General features: G+C 40.7%; 2 protein-coding genes across 2 annotated transcripts; both read right to left on the bottom strand.

The window, feature by feature from the left end:
* Nucleotides 1–125: 125 nt before the first annotated feature.
* snx6 (sorting nexin 6) lies at nt 126–7421 on the bottom strand. Its single transcript, XM_062469385.1, has 14 exons — nt 7321–7421; nt 7136–7186; nt 6294–6398; nt 5660–5770; nt 5100–5221; nt 4530–4653; nt 4175–4270; nt 3858–3963; nt 2669–2744; nt 2538–2577; nt 2212–2298; nt 1585–1744; nt 1356–1441; nt 126–1054 (listed from the first exon to the last, which is right to left on the bottom strand). Exons 1-14 carry the CDS (start codon nt 7324–7326, stop codon nt 1001–1003), a joined length of 1224 nt encoding a protein of 407 aa, XP_062325369.1. The 5' UTR covers nt 7327–7421; the 3' UTR covers nt 126–1000.
* Nucleotides 7422–9679: 2258 nt separating this feature from the next.
* cfl2 (cofilin 2 (muscle)) lies at nt 9680–13285 on the bottom strand. Its single transcript, XM_062469698.1, has 4 exons — nt 13131–13285; nt 11535–11842; nt 11118–11194; nt 9680–10709 (listed from the first exon to the last, which is right to left on the bottom strand). The coding sequence occupies exons 1-4, from the start codon at nt 13131–13133 to the stop codon at nt 10597–10599; spliced, it is 501 nt and encodes a 166-aa protein (XP_062325682.1). The 5' UTR covers nt 13134–13285; the 3' UTR covers nt 9680–10596.
* Between the last annotated feature and the right edge of the window lie 35 nt (nt 13286–13320).

The following is a 13320-nucleotide window of genomic DNA, read 5'->3' as shown; positions in this document are numbered from 1 at the left end:
CTGGGGTACATCTAGTCAGACAACAAATATCCTTTGATCAAGCTATTTACATAAAATGAAATGTGTTGGTGACTGATGGTAAACAGTTTCATATGCTATTCATTTCAGAATAATCTTTATTATCGTTATTTCATTATCATTACCATTTATTTCAGCATTTCTCCATCTTAATAAATGGAAGCTTTGGTCACATAGAGTGAAAAAAACATTCATATACAGTGCACTTAAAATAAAAAATGGGGGGGGAAATAACATGTATCCATGAATGTGTTTTCTTTACAATACTTGATTGGATTCATCTACATTAAGGCAAACATACTGAAGAATTATTTGTCTGGAATGAAAAAAGAACAGAATATGTATGAAATCAACAAGAGAAAATTAAAAGTGTTAGTCATTTGATTAGGATGTTCATTAGCAGTACATCAAAAACTAATACATGTACAAGGCTTGTTTTTAGTGACAATACACTTTAATAATTGTAACAATCAGCTCAATTTCAGCAAAGTAACTGAGCAGCATCACAGGAAAAAAAAAGGTTTACTGACACCAACAGCCTTCAACAATAAGCAACTGAAAAATTATAACAATGATAACAAATCTGACAAAGACATGACACAGACAGATGATATAGGGCTGGGGTAACGACGCTACCCCTCATGGACATCCATGTTTGGTAGTTAAACAATTAAAAAATGTAATAGACGTGAGTAGATGACTTTCTAGGTTCTTGTGCTGTGTGGACGTAGCCGTCCTCCCGTGTCACACAGTGGCTTTCTCTGTTAAAGTGGGGGTGGTGGAGGCAGAAGAAGAAGACAGGGGAGGACAGAAGAGGGGAGGAGAATAGAGGATGGTGTCTCCCTGGTAGTGATGAGGACTACAGACATCCTTGAAAACAAACTGACCCCTAAAATCGGATCTGCCTGCTCTGCTGCCTTCCCGGAGAAGACCAGACACAAGCGGAGAAAGCCCTGTACAGTTGAACCTCCAGTCTGGAGACTTAGGTGTCGCCTTTTAACACCCCCAGACAGCTTTGCAACAACTGTAGATTACCCTGCAGAGGAAAAGTAGAGAGTGAGAATCAAAGGTAAAAAAAATAAAATACAATAAAGACTATGAATAAGACATGTAGATAAAGCACTTCTAGGCCTCAGGGATGGAATGTTACATTATTTGTATGTATATGTGTTCTCTAGCCTCTAGATCTCATTATACAACCCCCGTTACCTTGTACATTTGTTAACTTTCATTTAAAAAGCTGAAAAGGATCTGAAAAGATCTGAAAGGATCTGAAAAACCCATTAGCACTGCACCCAGGAAGGGGAAGCAACAGTTTACTTTAACAGGAAATTAACCTTTGCATGTTTGAGTTCCAGTTCAGCCAGTTCCACCAGGTTCTTTCTAAAGGCAGCTACTCGTCTCGTCTTGAAGTCTATGAGCTCTGAGAACAAAACAAACAGAACATTTAGACAGGAAACACACTGTCATTATCATGGTGGAGTGCACCTTATGGACTTATGGAGCAAGAACAGTAAACCTCAAAACCTTAATCAAGACCATTGAGGGTTGAAAACTGAAGAGTACCTTGCTTTGCCGACTCTGATATCTTCTCAAACTTCTGGCAACAGACCTGTTGGCTGGTCTCAGCCTGCAGAACCTCCTTGTTTTTAGCTCTGGCTTTGTCCAGGGCCTTGTTAGCGTTCTCATAGTCCACCAGCGCTCGTCCTCGTCTATACAATAGGTCCTATAGCAAACAGACAACAAAGCAAAATTGGTCAGATCTCTTTGCATGTGCAATCCATACTATGCATACTGTGTTGTGGAATCATTACCTCCCCTCCAAAAAATTAAATAAATAATAATATGGTATTTGTTTATGTAAACATAGCAAACAGTATAATATATTGCAGCTTGTTTTTCTAGGTATGTTCTCATTGCCTTTCAACAGCAAGACCATGTCTAATGTGTGTAAAGGTACAGTCCGCCATACAACAAAGTTACCAATGCTTCGGTTTATAAAACCTTCTAACCAGAAAAATGCACTGATGGATTAGCAAGCCCAACAAGCAGGGGAGGGGGCATAGCTCAGTTATGAAAGCACATTACACATAACAGAGCCTAATTTGATCTCATGTCACACACACCTCAGAGCCCAATTTGAACCCAAAACAGACCTTAGCAAGGTGAAACTACGGTTCTGTAGCTAGGTACCTTGGCGGCTTGAGACTCCCGGAGGTAGTACTTCAGTAAGTCTGCCAGTTTTAGGTCCTCATCTGCAGCCACCCGAGCCTCGATTTTCTACAGATGAAAGAAAATCACACTTTAGGCAATATTAAAGCAGAACATCATAGGTCTGACTTTGAATCTTTCAAAACCTGATGCAACATATTGTACAGAATTTCAAAGATAACCAACTGGGAACTTGACATTTCTGATTATCTTGCATCATCAAAGCCATCATGGTTATTGAATTTTAAGTACATCCTTCCCTGAATGATATCAAACTGCATAACTAAACTGTCTCATTAATTACTTACCCTAGTTTTCTCAAAAAGCTCAGATACTTTCAGGAAGAATCTGGAAAACAGCAGGTCACATTTTGAATAGCTAGTAATAACCACCAGTAAACGGCGCATGAGAAACATCAATGTGTCGGCTGGTTTCATACTTGCACACATCTGTGGAGTCCTGGGTTCCTAGAGTGTACAGTGTGGAGGCAATTCTATTGATATCATCTGCAGCATCTAAAATAGAATACACACAAGCACACCTTGTAGCTCCTGTTAGGTACGAACTTGAGCTACATAGAGCTCTGAAGACACACATATGGACACACGAACACACAAGGCACTAACATAGTTCCATATTTGACCAGTGCACCAATACATTCAATAAACTTGAAGAATTATCAGCGACAAAGGATTTTGCTGGACGTTGTCACTATTATTTAAGGCAGTATCATGTTTTAATGTTGTGGAAAGTGCTAATTATCCATCAGTAAGAGACATTAGCTCCAACCAGGAGCAAAAGACAGGACGTAGCAGCACTGGACCCCAGGGAATGACGGGCGGCTGGACAGATGTCTCGATTGTGATGGACATCAGCACAAACTATATCCTTGATCTGCTACAAGTAGTCTACTTGAGCAATGGTCTTAAGGAGTTAAGATGACAAGAGTGAGTCTTCGACACTATGCTGGATAGAGATCTATCAATGAATCTCAATCAATCACTAAACCAATAAGCCGTTTAACTAGTCTAACGACTTATCTAATTGGACAGTGTGTGCTTTGAGTGGATGCTTGGAGTATATACATAAACAGATGCCAAGATAAAAACTAAGTCGGCCGTCATTCCCAACAATTCAACTGACCAGACTAAAGTAATTATTCAACTCACCCATTTCCACATTTGTCAGCGAATTAATATGAAACAAAGAGTAGACGTAAAATACAACGCACAGCACAGGGACAAACAAGACAGCTGTGTTTCCACCAACATTAAAACATGATACCAGACCATGCCAGCCTGCAGGCCCATAACTTGTTCAACACCTCATCAACACAACACTATGATCCCAATTGTATCTGAAAAAGCCATCTCTATGCTCAAATAATTATGAACAAATATCTGCCCCCTCTCATACCCCTATTACCCTACCCATTCTGTATCTTCATTAGATGAAGCCGATAGTCATTAGAGTTGTAGTTGGCAGGATGTTGACAGTCTGAGGGACGATCCAGATCCAAATCCACATCTCCGTACCTTCAGCTTTAATGAAACCACCCCACTAACTGGGTCATAAGAGGCCTTACCTACCAGGACTCAGAAAAATACACGTGGGGTAGAGAGACTTACTTTTGTGAGACCTGATCATTCTATCAGATTTGGCGGAGGCATCTTTGACACGATTATGGTATTCTAAAAGGAATGTCTTCTCATGCTCAAAGAAATCATCTACATCCTGAAACCAAAAAGACAAACATGTTAATTCTTCACACTAAGGTTAACGTCATCAAACCCATTTTGGGGAGACAGAGAATACTACCAATAAAGAGCAATAAAAAAAACTTTGATTAGTCTGAACAAATAGGCTAAACATTGCATTTCCTATTTCAGACTCCCCCTTCAAAATCCACACGTTACAGATTGTTTACTTGCGCAGCGAGTCTAACCTTAACTCCTGCCACCAACACTCCATCTGCTGATTTCACCACGTTCTTGAAGAAGTCCTCAAGCTTCTCCTTTTTGTTCTTGCCTCGTACACTCAGCTGTGAGGGGAGAGGTCAGACAAAATGAACAAACTGACGACAGAATCATAACTGCAACATCGACAGCTGAACTTGAATCAACAGCTGCAATACCAAGTAAGGTCAAGCTGTATTCAAGTACATAAGTAAAATATGACAGTATTCTTGTCAATTTTTCTTTAACAATAACAAATACATTATACTGAATTGAGTTGGTGACACAGAGCCACCCTTCCCCAGCTGGCTACATGTGAGTTAGCAACCATTTATTGTCACTTACGTCCTGGTTGTACTCTAGAAAGACATGAAAGTTCAGGTCTTTCCTCAGGACAGGATGAGCAGCCACACGACACAGGAAGACTTCATGCATCGCCACTGTCTTCTTGAAGATGGCCAGGTACTCCCTGAAACACAGGCACACAGACCCATGCAGACACACACACACACACACACACAATAGTGTGTATAACCAATAGTGTTCTCCACACTACCAAAAACAACTAAACTGAATCCTCATTGTTTTGGAACTTGAGGACAAGTGGATGTCGGATAATATGGATGTGTATTGAATCAATATGAAACTTCGGCCTGGATGTTTGTGTGTAACATGTTCATTATGTACAGCGTTACTGTATTTTGAACTGGGTTTCAGTGTGGAGCACAGAGACAATAGACGTTTGTATTACATCGGCTAAAAGAGGGTATGTGGGCGCACCATAGCAGCTGTGTGGGAGTGTCACAATGCAAAACATTTAATTTTAATGTATGCACTTCTGTACTATGCAGGACATGAACACGCTGTCAAATATTCCTGTAAATTAAATCCATCAATCATCCGTCGGTTACTCACGCCTCTAGTTCCTGCTTCATCTTAGTAAACTCCTCCTTGGTCATGGAGCCCTCCCCCTCACCAAGCTTCTGGAGCTTCTCCCTGGAAGCGTCAAAGTCAGGCCTGGGGGGAGCTGGGGGGATCTGCGGGACAGAGGCAGACACCCTGGGTCGGTATTCTGGACGGATACAGGTCAAGTCTGTCTACATAGCAGCTCTGTTAGACCTACACAGACTGAGCAGAGGTCTATGAACAAAGCCAGTCCTCGGAACAGTATAATTTAGATCAACCTAATAAACTTAAAACCTGAAGAGGCACAGTACATAGTACTAACAATTTGGCATATTCAACCCGAATAATTTGAATGTTGCATTTTGCCATTTAGCCCTTCTACCTTGGCCCACATGTCTTAAAATGTAGCTTTTCTATGTAAGCTCTTAGGAAGGAAACATTTATATTTACAACGCAGCACACTTTTCCACGTTGCATAAAATGTAGCCATCATATTCCGTATTATATACAACAATGCCAGCATTTGACCTATTACTTACTATGTGTCAAACCTTTCTGTCATTACTTACTATGTAGCCAGCGTATTCCTCGTTCTCCACGAAGGAATCGTGCAGCCAGATGAACTCCTCATGCTGTCGAACCACAGAGAACTCATTCTGTTTGAAGTTAGGGAGGGTGCTCTAGTGGAGACAGACACAGGCTAGTTAGCCAAGGCTATTACAAAACCACAAGGCATATTACAAAAGGACATTACAAAACCACAACAAAAGCTGTCAAGGACAAGCACTCTTCAAAATGACTGACCAATACCATACCAAAGTTATTGTAAAGACAAATTATGTGTTTACAGCCTTGTTCTATCGAACTTAAAGTGCATCACTGACTGCTTTTGCAAGTATAATTGTTTTTTGGACAGAAATGGATGACAGTTGTGAAATGACCAAGCAGCATGATAGTCATCTTCAGTGACAATCCTAAGATAATTATTAACCCTCAACCTGTAACTGAGTTACCTATGAATGGTCATTGTCACCTAAATATGCAATTGTGATATATATTTTAACTTAAAACAAGCAGCAGATACACAAATGACAAAATACTGAGCTTTTTAAGTTTGGAATTGCAAAAATAAGCATATCCAACTCAATCATTTGTGTGAACTATCAGAGAACCTGAGGAAGTTATTTACATCGAAAGTCTTACCTTTGTGTGAACAGTGAACTTGACCTTGTCCCTTTCACTCAAAGCATCAGAAATATCCACCTGAAGTGTGGCATCCGTTTGGAGATCCACATTTACTGCTCGAGGCTGAAAAAGATAGGATAGTATTCAGGTTCAAATGAACTCTTCAGATAACACAGTTATAGTTGGCAATTATAGACGAACCTTTTCATGTATTGGCTTGTGAGCCTGCGTGTGTATCTCAAATGAGTATGCAAGAGAAGCATGTGACAGCCTTAATCACTTCTTCAGCATCTATGAATGAGAACGGAGTAATCGAAAATGCTGGCCCACTAAGCTAAATGCGACGTGAATATATGCATGAATATAAATAGCTCCAAGTTCTTGTCTGATTACACTGAATAGTTACCCAGAGAGATTACTTTTCACTTCCTTGACACACTGGTGGTCTGCTGACCTGCTGGCTAGCTAACAGTTTGATAGCTAGCAAGAGAGCAATGACAGGTACTTGGCAATCCAGCAAATGCTTGTAGCTGGCGAAGGAATGCCTTTTATGTGATAAAGCAATAGGCTTCAATGCAAACCGTGTAGTACCAACCACTGACAAGAAGTCGCTGACTTGTTATTGACACAGATTGTATGGTCAACAACAAGGCTAAAGAGCTGTTAGAGCCTGTTAGCTAGCTAACTGACTAGCTAGCCATGTTATACATTTAGTCCACATTCGCCTGCCAAGAAGCTGTCATACTGTGCAATCTCGGATCCATGTATAAGGCATCATAGCGTAAAGACAAACGATATCGGCATGCACAATTTTTACGTTACGAAATAAGACGTTTTAAAAGAAAAGAAAAAAAACTTACTCCTCTGTCTTCCTCGGAGAGGAAATCGGGACCATCATCCAGCCCTTCTTGCTAGGTAAATAAAAGCAAATGGGGAGGACAGCATGCATCACACTGTTTAACGTGCAATCAATAATTTACTAATGATAGTGCCACAACATTTATTTATGTTTAAATAGTAAGGAAAGGTAGTGGCTAACACCTACCATCATGGCTGCTGCGGGTGGAGTAGCTACGGATCCAGGGCAGTCGTGTGACGTGACGGAGACGGCGGCGAAGGCTGAGGGTGGAGCTTGACAGACAAAGCTGCAGATTGAGTCACATCAAAGTTGAATCTGTATATTCATATAATTAATCAAAATTATTTATACTAATTATTTTCATGTGTAAATATATTTAAAGTCACTGAATCATTAATACCCATGACGCACAGACCATTATTTCAGTCCTTACAAACTGAATTGTAAGTCTCACCACAAATCTCTCCCCCTCCCAGCTTGCCACTTCAATTTAAAAACACAAAACATGAAACCCAATAAATGTATAGAAATCAGATTCTTGTGATGGAGAGGAGAAATAACTCGTTGGCATTACATACACAAACCACTTGAGGGCAACAAGGGCAAACATATCTACAGGACCTGATTCAACCGTAAGCTACTCACATAGTTCCTTCCTACTCTCAGTGAGGATGCGTTGGTAGCTGTGCTGTAGCGCACATAATACAGTGCCGAAACCACTGTGACCAGAGCAGATTTGACATTATTTACTGGCCTAGAAGGTTACGGTTAGATAAACACGATTCTATCTCACACACATACAGTATTTGATTCAGGACTGAGTGGTAACTCGATCACTGTGTCAGGCTGTGTTCCATTTCAGATCATCAATTGAGAAATATGTTTTGACAAACATGTTGCAAAATTGTCACACAAGAAACAGCTCAGCTGCTTCGAAACATTTAAGGGCCCAAAACAGATTCTACTTCTCAAGTTCTCAATGTTGAGAAATTGAAACAGATCCTGATAGTTGACTAATTGGAAAGACTCTTACATGAATACATCTCACACCGCTATGGACTCTTTAACTATCATGTGGGCCCCAGAGGGAAAGTACCATATCCTCCTGTGTTGTGAATGACTGTCTGTGCTGTTTTTCCCTAGTATGATGGTGTTTTTACTCATCCCAGAAGCTATATGAGTATGCTGGAGTTGAGAGCAAGGAGAGGTCACCTGTTTATTTTCAGCATATTTATCATAGCACACACTCAAACTGTCGGGGTTGGGCTGCTAAACTCACAAGGCCTGATACAAGCTTAAGTGAAAATCGGAAGAGCCTCAAAAGGTTGGAAGTCTCCTCGCTATTCACATTGGAAGCCTATGGACACTAATCTGAGTTTTCATCCAGGGGAATAACCTAAATGGATGAATCAAATGTGTATCTTATCTAATTTGCACATATTGCTTAGATAAAACATATGACTGTTTTCAACATGTCTGCAGACATAACACCCCACCACCACCACCACCACTCCACACACAGTGATGACTTAGTATGTCACTGGGGTGATATTGGAGAAGCTGTGCAGTCATTGACCAGTTTCATAACCAGGACTGGAAGGTTCCAGGCAACATGGGACATTACTAGGTCAGAGGTACCTCTCACACCATCCATGGTAGTCACCTCAGACCATTTTAGAGTTTTTTCTTTCTCTGTAAGGACAGGATAGATGGTGGCTTCTAAACAGACACCATGCACTGCAGCTGTCAGAAGGCATTTACCCAGAAGGGGTATACAACATCTATAGTCCTACTGTGTGTGTGTGTGTGTATGTGTGTGGGCAGGGGGTTCAATGTGAGATGTTTGTGTACATTTGTTTCCGTAGCTGTTCCAAGTTCTTCAGTATGAGAAGCATTCTTTGCTGCTGCTGCTGAGCACTTGGGCTCCTCCACCCCGTCTTCCCCTTCCACTGCTCTCTGGAAGCCAGCCTGTCCACTTTTGCCATTTGTGGACAACGATGACAAGATACAAAAGCATGTGTTGGCCATAAATAGCAGTCAGCAGCAGAGGATTGCTCTCCGCCCGCAGATCAAATTCTCTGCAGGGAGAAGCTAGCAGGCCCTGGCCTCAAGCCCAGACGCTGGTGGACTCGCCACTACGTTCACTCCAGTGCTTGACCAGGCCCACACATCGATCCAGTTTGGTTAAAACCAACCAAGCCGGGTTTTTGTAGACACAGATCAAGTCTAGTACTTTGATTGGAGGATATTATGATCATAATGATCTTTATATAGTCTTGGATTTTGCTTAAACTGAATAAAATAGGATATGGACAAATCTAAATGTGGATGTATCAGTGTTCACATTAAGCAATAATAAACATGATATTCTAAGATTAAATAGACCTAACAACATATTACAAGAACATTTTACTATTGAGTTCACTATACTAATGTCATTAGTAAACAACAAAGTCCTAACCCTACATTAAGACCCATTTTCGAAGGATATCAATCATGCTGAATCACACCTTCATAAACATAAAACCACTCACATGAGACTCGGTTTACTGATCTGCCACAAGGTTTTATTGAAAAGTGGCAACCTCTGCGATCTCAAAAACAATATTTAAATTAAGGCTCCAAATGCTCGTATATATTGTCAACTTTTCTGATCCTTTTGTGAATTCACTTTTTATTATTTTGCATTTATAAAATAACTGCAAGAACCAACCCCTTCTCTCTACTGCGTGGCGTAACTGTACATTCGACTGAAAGTAAGGCGACGACTGAACAGGTCCATACTCTTCTTTTCTAGATAATCTGCATAGCAGGAATGAAGACTGAGGTAAAGTCTATCTAGGTGGCATAAAATATATAAACTTTATACTTAGTTATTCTCTGACCTTTTTGTCTCAACTTGTAGTGTATAAACAAAAAAAGTGCTTTTTATGCATAGTCTAGAACGTGTTTTTGCCATGTTGAGTAGCATATCCGATAAAGATAGAACAGTTCAAATAATAAATAAGTCATATGAAAAAATGAGTGCAAAGTACTATTAGGCAGCACCTGGACAGTGGGAGATTGTCAAGGCATTATAGAAAGCGTTCCAATTTTCTACACTAGTGAACGCTAAGTCAGCACTGTCGATGTGGCGGAAAATGCAAACAGTGGCTACTTCTTAGAGCTTGTGTGGTGGGAGTGTGTGTATCTTCTCAGGTAGTGGTGCTGTTTGAACTGGCTTTGGCAGAACACTCGATGTTACAGAACATTCCTTGAAGGTCACAATTCTACCAGGATTTTAAAGATGTCTGCTGGCAATTTACTGGTAGGGTTTTGCATATGTTAATGAGATCTTCATGTGGAAAAATTTAACAAACAGACACAAAAAAAAGCCTAGGAGCTATTCCTTTAGGATCAAATGATATAGACACAGCTGCTAAGATGAAAGCGTCTGGAATCCATATGGCACGTGTTGTCAGTTTACAACGGCAACCCCTCCAGTGTTACCACCACGTTTCCTCCCAACTTGTCTGCCAGGGTGGCACGATCCTGAATGTCATCGAGTCCGTTAACTTGCCATTCGTGTTTTATACCTGAGAAATAGAAGTGGAATGTTCAAGGAGATCTGTTCCTTCTGATCTCTGAGGTTTCAAGGTCCTCCTTCATTTAGATATTGGTAGTCACTTTAATTACTTTCTCAGTGTAATCCAAAGTCCAAAGAGCATCCAACAATTGAAATTGAATTGAAAGACACCTAAAAACTAAATGTCTCTGGAAGGACTATTCATGGTTTTACAATCTACTACCTGTATTACACTACACATCCATGATAACCTAGGGTTAGGGTTAGCATATCCAACGTTTTGTTGATTGGGCATCCATACCCCAAAAAAACAGCTAATCTAATCACAATTTAGTGATGCTTGTCACAATGAAACACACAGGGGGAATGTGGTACTTCATTCATTGAGGAGACAATTGGTCTTGGTGGTAGTGCTCACCTGTAAACTTCTTTTTAATGGCATCTTTGGAGCTGGCGTAGATCATCTTGCTTTTTAACGGAGCACCCTCAGGTGCCCTGGAGCAACAAGGACAACACAAACAAGATTAACTTCCTTGCTTCATTTCATGTCAATGACAGAAGCCCCTTACGGGCATTTTATTCTTAATGTCCCTCATCTGAAACAATGAACTGACCTGGTTTGGTCCTACTCATTCAAAAACAGCTTTAATTGTGATATTCAGTTGTGAACCGAGAGCCAGTTAGCCAACTGTAATTTAATAGCCAGTTAATAACACCAGGATTCGACAACACGTCTGTGTAAAGACATATGGTAGGCCAGTTCATATACTCAAGAGTCAGTTTTGGCAGTAGCTACCTCTTTAGATGTAGAACAGTGACACAAACAGCAACATACCAAAATATAAATACCAGGTCTTCTTTCTTGGACTCTTTTGTTTCATAGGTGGCGTCGTACAGGCCGTATCTGCAGTCATTGAGCGGTAACAGCTTGACGAAGCAGGCATAAGGGTCTTCTACAGTCTCTCCGATATCTCCCACTAGGATCTGCTTGCCCTCCTCCACAATGATCTTTTTCTTGTCATCACTCAGGCAGAAGAGCACAGCCTTCTTGCGCTTCTTGACATCTTCTGAGCTGGACGACTTCCTCACCTTCATGTCGTTAAACACCTTGATGACTTCATCGTTAACTGTTACGCCAGAGGCCTGAGAAAAGAAGGATGGAGATCAGGGGACGATAGAGGATATAAGGTGAACAGCAAAAAATGGTGACTAGGTGTAGATTTGAGGTAGTAATAGTTAACAGTTAGAACAGTTAAAAACTTATTATAAACAAACAAATCACAAAATAAATCATATTCCCTTCTGATATGGACAGCAGACAAATGTTTTTAGGAAGGTATGTCCCCTAAACAGCAATTCAATTAGGCTAATATAAAGATTGGCTGGACATATCCTGTTCATTTTCAATTTCATAAAATAGACCATATATTTACCTGTACTAGATTACAATATAATAGTGCATTTCGCTTTGAGGCATTTGGAGACTACAGGCAGTCATGCAGACAGAATAACAATTGACAGCATTGATTTTTCACCAGTGATTCACAATGACGAATACACTTGAGTTGGGGACAGGCACACTGCTGACTCATACCCAGATTCTAAACTAGGTGCCATATAGTCAGTCTATGTCAGATGGACGACAACCTGACATTTCAACCTTCTAAATGGCGTTAATTTGCTACCCCACTCTCAATCAAGAAAACACTAGACTCAATGGACATAAAAATATTGCAATATTGTCAATGAGAAAAGACCACTGTGTTGAGGCCTAGCTAGCTAACGCAGCCCCTCTCTGTGGTTATAGGTTGACCACCAGGTGAATCTTCTTGCGGCAACTTAGAAAGACATGACTATCCCAAGTAACATTAGTTAGTCACATTTATCTCAATCACAGTTGTAAGCAAACCAGTGCATTGCGCTATTTTGAAATGTATCATGAATCAAATACGATATTGACAAAATACATCTACACGTTTTTTTTAATACATAAAATCGAACTTCTAAGAAAGTACCTTGCACTAGCTTAGCTAACCATTGAAGTTGAACGGGCTTACAGTGATTACTGCGTTAGCTAGCGGACTGCGGCTATAATTAGGTTAAAATGGCTGTCGAGAGCCAGAGAGGCATCAGGCCTTATGACAATCTTAGATTGAGACTCAATTCATAAATCAAATCATGATTATATTCAATACTGAAACAGACACGGCACTGCTCAACATAAAATAATCATACCCTGTCATCTTCATTTGGTCACTCTGCTAACAAGCATGCTAGCATAACTATGCTAGCCGCTGCTGGCATTGCTAGTCCTCTAAGAAGATAACGGTACGGTCGGGACCGATCCCACTACAGCTGCAAAGTTGTAAAAAGTTAATTCTGCTCCCACAGTAGTCAGCAAAGAAATGTTCACGGGTTTAAATGATCTTACCATGATATCCGATGGTTAGTTCGTTCTGATAAGAAATAACAGGGAGAACTTATAAGGGGGTAAAGGTATCGGGAATGTGAACTGCCGAACGTGTGGGAGCGAGAAGGGGGGTTGGGGGGTGGGAGGAGAGGGGTGCGCCAGTATGGGACCGTATGAGATACTGCACTCACACCGGCGGGCGGGATCAGTC

The sequence above is a fragment of the Osmerus eperlanus genome, chromosome 9 (assembly GCF_963692335.1).
Source record: "Osmerus eperlanus chromosome 9, fOsmEpe2.1, whole genome shotgun sequence".
NCBI lineage: Eukaryota > Metazoa > Chordata > Actinopteri > Osmeriformes > Osmeridae > Osmerus > Osmerus eperlanus.
Note: the sequence above shows the minus strand (reverse complement) of the source record. Positions and strands in the feature narration are given on the sequence as shown.